General features: G+C 30.7%; 2 protein-coding genes across 2 annotated transcripts; both read left to right on the top strand.

Annotated features, from left to right (window-relative positions):
* The first annotated feature begins 4,567 nt into the window (after positions 1–4,567).
* Positions 4,568–6,710, top strand: LOC122579011 (protein TIFY 9-like). The gene is made up of 3 exons (XM_043751091.1): positions 4,568–4,809; positions 4,916–5,432; positions 6,326–6,710. The coding sequence occupies exons 1-3, from the start codon at positions 4,692–4,694 to the stop codon at positions 6,372–6,374; spliced, it is 684 nt and encodes a 227-aa protein (XP_043607026.1). The 5' UTR covers positions 4,568–4,691; the 3' UTR covers positions 6,375–6,710.
* A 3,185-nt stretch (positions 6,711–9,895) lies between these two features.
* LOC122579929 (putative pentatricopeptide repeat-containing protein At5g13230, mitochondrial) lies at positions 9,896–12,716 on the top strand. Its single transcript, XM_043752195.1, has one exon. The coding sequence runs from the start codon at positions 10,038–10,040 to the stop codon at positions 12,537–12,539; it is 2,502 nt and encodes an 833-aa protein (XP_043608130.1). The 5' UTR covers positions 9,896–10,037; the 3' UTR covers positions 12,540–12,716.
* The last annotated feature ends 719 nt before the right edge of the window (positions 12,717–13,435 follow it).

Below are 13,435 nucleotides of genomic sequence, written 5' to 3'. Positions count from 1 at the left end.
TTAACAAGACGCGACCGAAGAATTGATAGAAAACGACCGCTTAGTCGACATCTATGCCTTTTATATCCGCGCCCTGTTACAATAAAACTTCCTTCATATTGGTTATTGGGGTGCTTTCCTATTTTAATTTCAATTTCAATATTTGTAGATTACACAAATGACTAGTTTACCACTATGTCGTTTTATTCTTTTTAGTGATTCATTTATTTCCTTCTCACTATGTTGTTAAATGAAATTTGTTCTCTTATCATTGTTTTGGTTTTCTTTTACATTTTATATAGTATTTATCTTTATTTTGTTTACTCCTTTATAAAAGAAATTAGTTTTCAGGTATTTTCAAAATGATTCGAGCAAACCATTAATATGAACAATATCACAACTTAATCAATACGAAAACTAAAAAAGAAACATATGAAAATTAACTCCATATAAATAGTGTATCTAGTTTACCCTTTTGTTTTCAACTTTAGTTTAATCAATACGAAATCTAAAAAGGAAACATATGAAAATAAACTCCCTAAAATTGTGATTTCAGTTTACCTTTTTATTCAACTTTAGTTTAATCAATACGAAAGCTAAAGAAAAAACAAATGAAAAGAACCCCATATAAATAGTGATTCTAGTTTACCTTTTTGTTTCAACTTTAGTTTAATCAATACGAAAGCTAAAGAAGAAACATATGAAAATTAACTCTATATAAATAGTGATTTTATTTTACCCTTTTTTCTTTCCCAACTTCAGTTAAATAAAAAATTTGCAACGAAATATATAATTTGAAAAATACATACCAATTTATCAGCAAAGACCATCTCAAAAGAAGTTTTGATTTCAGCACCATCCAAAAAAAGGAAAAGAGCCAACCATACCTATATACACTTTGTTGCAAGCAAACTTTATAGAAAGTTTAAATAAAGTGAAAAAGAATACGGAGAATGAGATTGACATATACCCATCCGAAGGATTATCCAACGTCAACAAAATAAGGTTGCAGTTCCTAGAACGCGTCTTTATAGTGGTCAGCAAACACCGATTCCTGAAGTAGCATTTGCCTGCAAATCCAAAAAAAACAACCAGAGATTGACCTTTTCCACCATCGTGCTTTGACTTTATTAGCAATAAACATATTTGTTGCAGGAACTCCAAGACATACCAAAAGTAGCATTTGCTTATTCTAATATATATTGTTCTTCTTATTGAAAAAGATGTACTTTACTGAAAACAACTAACATTAACTAAAATTAATAAACCAAGTATAAAGGTCCATAGATTCAAGAAAATGGTTTAAAAAAAAAGGTAACATAGAATACAAATTTTACAAAAAGTTTTGCTCTAAAATTAAAAGCACGATTAGAAAATTCACTTCGGCACATCAAAGAATGACACCGAGTGTCATGTAGGCAAAGACAGAGCCCAGCAAAAGAGAACATCAAATAATCAATGGGATATTCAATTTCAAATAAAAAAACACTTAAATATGACTAAACATTACACATTCATAACAAATCTCTCCCTGCATCTTAAAAATCCAAACTTTTGACTTGAATATAAGAATAAAAGACATAAATAAATAGTAGTGATTTCTCAAACAATACCCCACATTCCCAAGTAATAAAACGTAAAAAAATTCTACATTATCATGAATCATCCGTACATTTAATAATAAAAATCAGCCATGCAAAAGAAAAATCCGATAAAAATTTAGATAAAGATTTTACCTGATTGTATCATGAATTGTCCCTACATCCAAAACATGCATAAAAAATCAAAATATCAAATTAAAAAAACCTTTTTTTTTCTTAAGAACCGTGAGGGTTTTTTAAAGATAATAGAATGATTAATAAAATTTAGGTTGTATATATAGTTATTTTTTGGAGAGATTTAAGAATTAAAAAAAATAAAAACATTAAGAAAATTAAATAGGCGGCCAAAAAAATTTAAAATATAGAAAATAGGTGTGGATTAATTAGGAAGAAATATTATGCTAAAGGAGAGGGATTAAGGGTGCCAAGTGTACCCTCAACCCCCTCTTTTAATTATATTATAGATAACCTCTTTTTATTTTAGATAATTTTACCTTTGAATGATCAAAATTACCCTTGACTTTTCATGTTTTGCCCTTAATAAATTATAATTTACACTCTGAACTTTTATTTAAATAATTAACACTTTAAGTCCTTATATTCTAAAAATTTCTACTATCACAATTACATCAACCTACACCACTTGACACCGCCACTACAACTAATAATACCATCACCGACACCATTAGACCGCTTTCCCCACCACCGCCGCCGCATTACACGAATACCATGCTCATAGATAATCATGGATATGGTAAGTTAATTTATTTGTTTGTAATTTTAGTTTCTTTTTACTAGATTATTTGTCTGTAATATTAATATTAACATTTTTCAATAATTTATATTATATTATACAATCGAAATGCTTGAAAAGTTAATTAATTAATGTGTTAGTGCATCCATGTATATTTAATTTATTTTTTATATAGATTAAGGTCTTGTTTTTTGTTTTTTTTACTTAATAAACTTAATAATTAAAAACTTAATGTATTCAGTCAAATTTTATATTTTTTTAATTTAAAAAAAAAAACATAACTATAAATTACCTATTTTTTTACTTGATACATACAAACATTATTTATACATTCAGACACTTAATATCTTCAACACTTAATGACTAAAAAAAAGACATGTCCAAATTCACTCTCTTAGCCCATTCTGAATGATCTCATCTCATAATTATTTATCTATACTACTCTATAAAACAAACTATCTCATCCCCCTTTAGTAATTAAGATTTTGAAATAACAATATTATCCTTCCTTTTTATTCATTAATTTAAACATTTTTACCTATTTACTTATAATACCCTTAATAAAATAAATAACAACATATCCTCTAACCCTTAAAAAACATATTAAACCCTCTTACATCAATTAGTTTACATTCACTACCACGCCACCACCACCGTCACCGACGCCACCACTGTCACCTTCGTCGCTACCACCATCATCGCTGCATCGCACGGACATCCGTCTAGTAACTGTTTATTTAAAATTAGTTTTATATATGCCATAATTTTTATTGATTAATCCGAATGCTTAATTAATTAATTTACTTAAAATTAGTTTTATATATGCCATAATGAACTTAAAATTAGTTTTATATATGCCATAATTTTTATTTGTTTATCTTTATTAAAACTTATTAACCAATCATAATGTTTTATTTTATCAACTAAAACCTTTTTTATGTCATAATTTATAATTAAAATAAAAAACTATGGACTCACACAAAAATTATTATATATATTTGTATAGAAAATTTCTCACTAAATTATAGTATTTTTTTATCATTAAATTACATTTTTAAGTTTTTTATAAACGAAAAGGTCTTATTAAATACTTAATTTAAATATAACTATTATTTTGTTAGCGTCAACTTCATTAAAAAAAAAACTTAATTGGTTAAAAAATATTATTTTTATCTCAGTACTTGATTTAAATACAATTATTACATTTTCTAATATTCAACTTGAGTAAAAAAAAGAATTTTCACCATTTAATATGATAACTATTTTTCAACATACTTTTAACAATTTTTTTATATTTTTCATAAAATATTGAAACCGCGTGTTACTAACTTAAGTGGATATATAAATCAAAAATAATAATATAATATTATCATAAAGTTTATTTTAAAATATTTAGTATAGTAATTATTACCTAAACAAAAAATGTATTTATTAATCATAGGGTGAGTTAATTATAGTATAGTTAATTAAACACCAATATTACATATTTATCCAGCCAAATTTAAAAAATTACATACATACATCACTAAATGTCAAATATTATCATACATACCAATTCAATGTTTTAGTATTACATCTTTTATTAATTTTTTTACACTTAAAAATTACCAGTTCATTTTTGCATATAGTTTTACATTTGAATTATTACAAGATTATTTTTGTTACTTATATTTGATTATTCATTATATTTTAAAAGTCATAAATATTTTGTATATTTGATAGGAGTGTAAATGTAGTTTTGTTTAATAACGTGTGTATACCAAACATTAATCCCATAAACAAAAAGAAGCCGTAGCTGAGGAAATGGGTTGATTATGTTGCGGATAATTAGTTATGATTGAAGATTTGTGTTTAAAAATAATAGGAATAGGAATATACACTACTCGAGTACTAAAAATGATTAAAAAAAGTATAACCCATGTGTTTATATATTTAAAAATTAGTTTAAATCAGTTTAGAGTCCCATTATTGTAACCGAAAAATACGAATGAATCACCACCACCCTTCAACTCTTTCTTTGACTCTTCCTTACCTCCTATTAGAAAAAAAAAATAATACGAGTAATAATATAATAATAATAATAAAAGGAAAAGCAAATAGGAAAGCGTGTGTGGGGAAATTTGAAATACTCCAACAAACAAACTATCACGGAATTCACGACAACACCTATATCTATATGATCTCACATTTATCTCGTGCGCATTAACTATATTCTAGTATTTATCATTCTTAATTTCTCAAACAATATCATTCTTAATTTCTCAACTTCCTTTACTTCTCCCTCCCTCCCTCTCATCTCATTAATCAAACACCATTGTTCGTTTGTGTATTTTTTTTTTCTTAATAAATCATTAATCATGTCAGGCTCCCCAACAGCTGTTGAAATCGATTTCTTTCGTCTCAAAGACGAAGAATCATCATCCCACAATAAGAAGCTTGCTGACCACCGTAGTACTACTACTAGTAGTAGTAGAGGTATATTTCCATTGATTAATTAATTCGCATTAATTATTAATTTCTTGTTTGTGGATTTGGCCATATATAATTTGTTGGTATGTTAATAATTTATTTATTTTTGTAGATATACAAGGAGTGATATCAAAGATCAACCCGGAGCTATTGAAAACCGCCATTGCATCCGCGTCTGCTAAGAAACAGAAGACAACTACTCATTTCGTGAAGCAGAACTCAACTAGTAGCTGGCATCCTCCTCATCATCTTCTTCTTCAAACTCTGCCGGTGTATAATAATAATAAGCAGGATTATTGTGGAAATAATAATAATAATAATAATAATAATAATAATGTTAAAAGTCATAATAATGTTGCTCCATTGACCATATTCTATAACGGGTCGGTTTCGGTTTTTGATGTCTCTGCTGATCAGGCGGACAAAATTATGAAACTTGCTGAAAATGCAAGCCCGGGTTCTAAGACTGATGGTGGTGAAGTAGTTAATAATAATCATCAGAATAATAGTATTAATGATAATGATAATAATGGGGAGGAATTATTAGGTGGAGTGCTGGCTGGCCGTTCAGATCTTCCGATGTTAAGGAAGAAATCTTTGAGACGATTTTTGGAAAAGCGTAAAGAAAGGTTCGTTTTCTTTCCTTTTTTAGCAGTATTATTATTATTATTATTTATATTTTCATATTTATTTATTAGTCGTATGAAAGAAATTGTAATTTATGCATGTTAGATTTCAAAACTTAATAAAGAGTAATAACAAATAATCAGAGAGCTATATATAGTTCAAAACTAAAAACTAAATCAAAGAAATTGTAACTAGTTGTATGATTATAATTTTTTCCTAACTAAATCAGAGAGCTATATATAGTTCAAAACTAAAAACTAAGTTAATGAAAAGTGAATAGTTTTTTCCTAACGATAATACTCCGTTGTTGTGGGTCCTGGAGGTGAGTTTTCCTCAAGGTCTCGATTTCTCATCCAAGGTAATTTTTATAAGGGGGTAATTGTCTCCAACACGTCTGAATTGAAACTAACTTTTAAAAAAAAAAAAAACCTTTTAAATTAGTTTATACATATACAAAAATACTATAGACGTAGCAACCTTTTATTTTCTGTTGCACATAATTATCTTCTACTTTTTCCATTAATTGTGCGTGGTATATGGCGTACGTACTTTTATGGCGTTTATACAGTTGCTATTTTCAACAACAAATTGAATTGTTTGTTGTGAATGAATCCGTATACTCGTGGTAGGTTTATGGCGTACTTTTATGTTAGTTAACATTAGAGCAAGTTTCATAGTCAATAACTATAACTGTAATTAATATAATTCAAAAATAAAACTCTGTGTTTTTTAGAACTAAATTCATCAACATCATTTTTTTAGAATGTGAACATCAAAATAAATTCATAAAACTAAATCACTATCCAACAAAAAAGGCGAAACCAACAAAAACCTTTTATTGTACTATATGACAATGACAATTGAAAACTAATTCAAAATTTGTTCAAATTTGCAGGCAGGTGACCATAAATCCATACGCGTGTTCACAAGGAAGCGAATGTTAGCAATGAAGAAATACGTATCGGAATTCCAGCCATGATATGAATATACACAAGACTTAATTTGATTTTTATTCTATTATTAGGCAGCATCACATATTCACAATTTCACATGGGCATTTGGTGAAATTAGGCCAAGTTTAGATATATACCAGTATGTTTTTTATTCTTATTAGGTGGACTTTTTGTTGGTCAACAACATTACATATGAATATTATGACCACGTTGTTTTAATTATTGCCGTTTAAATAAGCGTGTCAAGGGAACAACTAATTTGACCGACGCAAACGTGACAATTCATATTTAAATTTATATTTGTTAATTTATTTATTTTTTATGATATTTGATGTGCTTCAATCTTGTAGTAATTTACTTTAAATGTATTGTTAGCTGATCTGATATTTTATGAAGGAAACAAAACCAGCTTGTGGAGTGATGTCAAAATATGTGAATATTTTTGTGACATTCATCTCTTGAATTCTTCCAATTAAACACAAATATACATGATGTTTGTCAAATCCGTAACTTCATCTTGAATTGAACTTTTACATAACTGCCCCAAGTGATTTTAGAAGTAAAGATGTCACTTTGCACAAAGCACAACGCATGTTATGAAGAATGTTACAAAGCTACCTAATGACTTAAAAACTTGTCACCGAGCCAATTGGTGCGAATTAAGCTTTTGTGAAACCATGTTAACTAGCAACATCATTGCGGCTAATCAACTAATTTGTGGTGATGACCTATGAAGCTATATGTTTTGGGTTAAGCTTCATTGTGGACATGGATTAAAACTCAAATCTTACCAACCACGGTGACCATTATGACAATTACTCAAAAAAATTTGTTTAATTGTAGATTAGAAAAAATAGAAATTTTAAACAAATTTTACACGAGAAATGAAATCGGGTACTCCACAAGCACCCCAAGGCCACACCTTACATACTTATCTACTTGCATAAATTAGAGCTCCGAAAATCGCAACCAAAAAGTTGCCTTTTATAGAAGACATGAAGTTGCGTATTTTAATTCTTTATTCTTCTTATTTTACTTGTTATCTATATCTATATATTCCCATAAGACCAGTGTAAAGCCTTGTCAAACATTCAAACAAACTACGGCTCTTAAAGTTGTTTAATCATGATCTAAGATTCTTGCAAGGTGATATGGGTCTTTTTTGCAAACTTGGTCAAGTTCATTCTTTTGGGGAGGGAGTGGTCACCCAGCTTACCCAACACTAACCAATTAAAATCTTTCACCTCAATTTTTCTCAATTTTCTCCACCTTCTCCAAATCATTGGTGTCACTTTCTCTCACTTTCTCCAATCTCCACCTCATCGTTTCTTTTCCATTTATTTTTAATCCTATATAATTTCAAATACTATATAAACTAAAACATTAAACATTCATTAAAAACTATTAATAAAAACACATTTCCTAAAAAAAGAAAAAAAGAAAAGAAAAAAGAAACCGAAATTAATTAAACAAACAATCTTGATTTTTTTTTTAAAGAAGGGACTTCTTTTATTTATTTTTTTGATCCATTTTTATAAATTTGTTGAAGAAATGGTAGTATTTGTGTTAAAAAGGTGATTTTTGCAGACATGTTAAGAAATAATTTTTTTTTCTTTAAAAAATTAGGAACTGGTAAAAAAAAGAGCATGGGTCCCTTATTAAAATTCTCAACCAATCACACCACTCCGCATTTTTCTCTCTCAATTCTCTCTCTCTTCCTCCTCCCTCTCTCTTCTTCCCCATCGGGGTTCTTCACCAAAAAACTCTCTCTCTCTTTTCTTCTCCCCATCGGGGTTCTTCACCAAAAAACTCTCTCTCTCTCCCTCCTGCGGGTAACCGTCGGCGCCAGCGTGCCTGCGCGGCCCGCTAGCGGGAAACCCCTTCCCCTTGACCACTCCCTCCCCTCTAGAGCTGGCATATCGTGTCTGACATGACACGATAAGACACGAACACGATAGGGTTAAACACGAACACGACACGATAACTAATCGTGTCAGTTTTTCCAAACACGAACACGACACGATTTTTAACAGGTTACACGATAAGAGACCTGTTATGAGACTTGTTAAAAGTTACACGATAAGGGACCTGTTAAGGGACCTGAAAACGTATCTTATCGTGTTTTAACGTGTCCTTAAAGTGTCTTTAACATGTCTTTAACATGTCTTTAACAGGTCTTTAACGTGTCTTTAACATGTCCATATATATACTACTTGTCTTATCGTGGACACGACAATTATTCGTGTCTTAACAGGCTCGGACCTATTAAGACACGAAACACGTTAAGGCCAAACATGAAACACGAAAAAACCAGGTCGTGTCATGCTAACAGGTCTGTGTCGAGAATTGCCAGCTCTACTCCCCTCTTATAAGGTAAAACATCCTTCAGTGTCAATGGAAACCTGAGCCATTGAATTTCCTTAGATTTTAATCTGCGACCAAATGACTGTATGAAAGTTTCAGGTAAAACGCAATATAACAAAGATATATACAATCATACATAATCATTCAAATTTTACTTTGTTAGATGACTTTGAAGAGGAACAAACTCAACTCTTATTACTGGCCTATATTTTAAAGAGATACCAAGAATATTAATTGTTGGATTTTGTTAGACAAAACCTTTAAGTTTATATTTAATGTGCATTTAATATTTGTATATTTATTATGAAAATTTAAATGGAGGTTTTGATATAAAAGATACAATTCTTTAGCCTTTAAGGCTATATTTATCATTTTTCTCTTTTGTTTATTGTTGTTATTTTATAAAATAAATTTGTTTGTATAGTTAATTATTATTATATATATTTTTTTATACATTTGAATTTGAGTCGTGAACTTTTATATTTTTAATCGTACATCATAAAACGTACTTTAGGGTGTTTTACTATACAATACTTTAAAACATAATGTACGACTAAAAGTAAGTGATCATTACCCATATGATCATCTTTTATTATACTAAAATACAGTTGCTCTAATAGCTTATTGACCAATCACAGTTCTTGATTTTTTCAATTTTTTAATTTTGACTTTTATTGACTTTTATCATATAGATATAGATAAATATATTTTTGATGTCGACTACTTCTATCGCTTAGATAATTCTTACGTAATCAAAACATAATTATAGGTATAAATGTCGAGTACATAATTATTGTTCATGGTATATTTAAAATAAATCCATTCCTTGTCCAATGTCTATACTCTATAATATTAGATTAGATAATTATCAACCATAAAGATAAATAATCAATATTTAATATGAGGAAAATACACAATATAAACTCCATATCATTATCTTCATTGAATTCAAATCCAAACCAATATAAATTTCATGTGTTAGCTAATAACGACAGTGTCCAGTGTATATCTAATACTTCGTATTACGTATGAGTTAAATGTATACGGCTCGTGTCCAACGAGAAGTCTAATGTCCAGTGATGGACAAGAGTCAATCTAGTATCTAAACTATTTTGAAACTCGCCATGAACCATGCTCGACTGGAGTCAAACAATTCGAATAGCTTACGATTATGGCAATATAAACGAATCTCGTACTGTTATTGGAGTCAAACTTATATTCTGTAACAAGACGCTAAATCTTGTTTCAAATTCATGAATTTGCCGCGTTCTCTTTCTCTAACTCAAACTCATGATAAAATTATGTTATCGTTACAGAAAACGGCCACTGACCAATTTGCTATTAACCCAGTTTCTGAATCATCCTTACACACAATGTGGCTTCTCTGTATCTCTATCCACCAACACCAAATTCCCCCAAGAACATGTAAACTATATAACACCAAACCCCGATTTCGACGCTCATATAAGTGCTCGTTTTCTCCAAGATTGCATCGTCACCGGTAATTTAGCATCCGGAAAGACTCTTCATTGTCAAATCTTGAAAAAAGGTGGTAACTTGGACTTGTTTGGATGGAATATACTTTTGAATTTGTATGTTAAGTCTGAGCTTTTGTCGGATGCACGTAAAGTGTTTGATGAAATGCCTGACAGAAATACAGTTTCGTTCGTTACATTAATTCAAGGGTTTTCGGAGTTGCTTCCGAATATTGAATCTGTAAGATTGTTTATTAGGTTACATAGAGAAGGCCATGAGCTTAATGCCTTTGTTTTCACTTCTGTTTTGAAGCTGCTTGTGAACACGGAATGTGGTGAATTGGCTAGATATGTTCATGGGTCGATTTATAAATTGGGTCATGATTCTAATGCCTTTGTTGGCACTGCACTTCTTGATGCTTATTCGTCGAGTGGGTTTGTAGATATGGCGAAGGAAGTTTTTGATTGTATTTCTTGCAAAGATATGGTCTCATGGACAGGGATGATTACTTGTTATGCTGAGAATGATTATTTCAATGAAGCTTTTCACTTATTTTCTCGAATGCGTATGCTAGGGTTTAATCCTAATAACTTCACACTTGCTAGCATGCTAAAGGCGTGTCTTGGCCTCGAGGCTATTGAAGTGGGTAGAAGTGTTCACGGGTCTGCTATAAAATCTTGCTATGATATTGACTCTTATGTTAGTGTTTCGTTGCTTGACTTGTACACCAAGTCTGGGAACATTCAAGATGCACGGCTAGTCTTTGAAGAGATTCCTAAGAAAGATGTGATTCCATGGAGTTTTATGATTGCACGATATTCCCAGAGTGACCGATGTGAAGAGGCTGTGAAACTATTCTGTAGGATGAGACAAGGACCCGCAGTTCCTAACCAGTTCACTTTTGCTAGTGTGCTGCAAGCATGTTCAACAATGGAGAACTTATCCTTAGGGAAGCAAATTCATTGCCATGTACTGAAGGTTGGTCTTGATCTTATTGTATATGTATCTAATGCCCTTATGGATGTTTACGCTAAATGTGGATTAATAGATGACTCAGTCAAACTGTTTAAAGACTCAAAAACAAGAAATGAGGTCTCTTGGAACACACTAATTGTTAATTATGTGCTATTTGGCAACTGGAATAAGGCACTGACTCTGTTCTCTGATATGCTGAAAGATCGGATTCAGTTTACAGAGGTGACATACTCTAGTGTTCTCCGTGCTTGTGCTAGCTTGACAATCTTGGAGGCTGGCATTCAAATACATTGTTTGACGATCAAAACCCTTTATGTAAACGATTTAGTTGTTGCCAATTCTCTATTAGATATGTATGCCAAATGTGGCAGCATTAAGATGGCCCGTTTGGTCTTCAACATGATTAACCATAAAGATGTGGTGTCATGGAATGCAATGATTTCAGGATATTCCATGCACGGTCTTGGTCAAGAAGCCCTGGGTATGTTTAAAATGATGAATAAGACGGATATTAAACCTGATCAATTAACATTTGTTGGTGTCCTTTCGGCATGCAGCAACATAGGTTTATTAGATGAAGGTGAAGCCTATTTTGCCTCCATGACGAAAGATTATGATATTGAACCTTGTATGGAACATTATACTTGTATGGTATCACTTTTTGGGAAACTGGGTCAACTAGTCAAGGCTGTGAAGGTAATTGATCAAATTCCTGGTGAACCTAGTGTAATGGTATGGCGTGCTTTACTTGGAGCTTGTGTAATTCATAAAGATGTTGAGCTCGGTGAATTATCTGCTAAACGTGTTCTTGAGTTGGAACCACAAGACGAGTCTACGTATGTGCTATTATCAAACATATATGCAAATGCAAAAAGATGGGATAATGTAGCTTTGGTTAGAAGATATATGAAGAAAAAAAGAGTGAAAAAGGAGCCTGGCCTCAGTTGGATTGAAAATCAGGGAATAGTTCATTATTTTACAGTCGGTGATTCTTCGCATCGTGACATCAGACTAATCCATGGTATGTTGGAGTGGTTAAATTTGAAAAGCAATAGGTCTGGCTATGTTTCTAACCATGATGTCATATTACTTGATGTTGAAGACGATGAAAAGGCACGTTTGTTGTGGGTACACGGTGAAAGGTTAGCTCTAGCGTTTGCTTTAGTTAGTACACCGTCAGGATCCCCAATTCGTATTATGAAAAATCTTAGAATATGTTTGGACTGCCATGACGTCTTCAAGTTTATATCAAAGATTGTGCAACGCGAAATTATAATGAGAGATATAAATAGGTTTCATCACTTTGAAGATGGTGTCTGCTCTTGTGGCGATTACTGGTAAAGTTCAGTATTTATTGATAAATTATATGTGTGTAGAATATGATATTATGTTGATTTATAGTGATATCATTGTACCATTGACGTCTCTTTTGGAAGATTTTCCATTTTTGATTAGACACATTTTTTTGATATATAACATGTGCTGTCTGTAGATACAAAGGCATCCTCTTTTCTTCTTCTTGAAACAATGTCAACCTCTGGCTCTGGATTTACTTGGTGTAATGAAAATGAATCATCAATACATTATACATGTAATGTACAACTTCCTTATTAGAGGCAAACGAGTAACATGGTTTAAGAGGTTGTCATTAGTACCTTAATTATTATATGCATAAAAACTAATACTTCATATATAAAAACCATTCTCGTAAATATTCATAAACAAAATATAAATTTTAATGAATCTAAATAATTTCAACTGATAATTTAGGGTGTCATTAACAAGAACTATTGATATTCTTAAATATTACTCGGCTACCAAACATTTGTAGTGAGATTTTGAAAATGAGCATTAGATGCACTTTTTCATAAATGTATATAACTTGAAATGCAAAATACACATTTTGAAAATAATCAACACTTAACACATGCTTCCACTTACAATTGATTCGATTTAAGCAAAAGATGTAAGGTCGAGTTGGATCTATGTAAAAGAACAAGAATATTTAAGTATACTTTTTGTATTATTATCCACAAAAGTACTGTTGCATAATGTGTATGTGTATTTTATATCATAAGTTTATGGATGTAATGTTATATGGCAGACATAAAAGGTATATCAATGATTGTGTAATGCCAAATTGCCAACCGTACGTAGTGATATAATGTAGGTTTTAATCATAAAAAGTTGATATGTTGTGAATTATATACTTGTATTGTCCATGTGAATTGTGTTTC

Source organism: Erigeron canadensis, chromosome 8 (genome assembly GCF_010389155.1).
Source record: "Erigeron canadensis isolate Cc75 chromosome 8, C_canadensis_v1, whole genome shotgun sequence".
Taxonomy (NCBI): domain Eukaryota; kingdom Viridiplantae; phylum Streptophyta; class Magnoliopsida; order Asterales; family Asteraceae; genus Erigeron; species Erigeron canadensis.
Note: the sequence above shows the minus strand (reverse complement) of the source record. Positions and strands in the feature narration are given on the sequence as shown.

Bases quoted from the DNA above. Each gene is read 5' to 3' on its own strand.
- LOC122579929 (XM_043752195.1), top strand. From the start codon at position 10,038: ATGATAAAATTATGTTATCGTTACAGAAAACGGCCACTGACCAATTTG.
- LOC122579011 (XM_043751091.1), top strand. From the start codon at position 4,692: ATGTCAGGCTCCCCAACAGCTGTTGAAATCGATTTCTTTCGTCTCAAA. The intron at 4,810-4,915 runs GTATATTTCCAT...TTATTTTTGTAG, and splicing joins TACTACTAGTAGTAGTAGAG to ATATACAAGGAGTGATATCA. The intron at 5,433-6,325 runs GTTCGTTTTCTT...TCAAATTTGCAG, and splicing joins TTGGAAAAGCGTAAAGAAAG to GCAGGTGACCATAAATCCAT.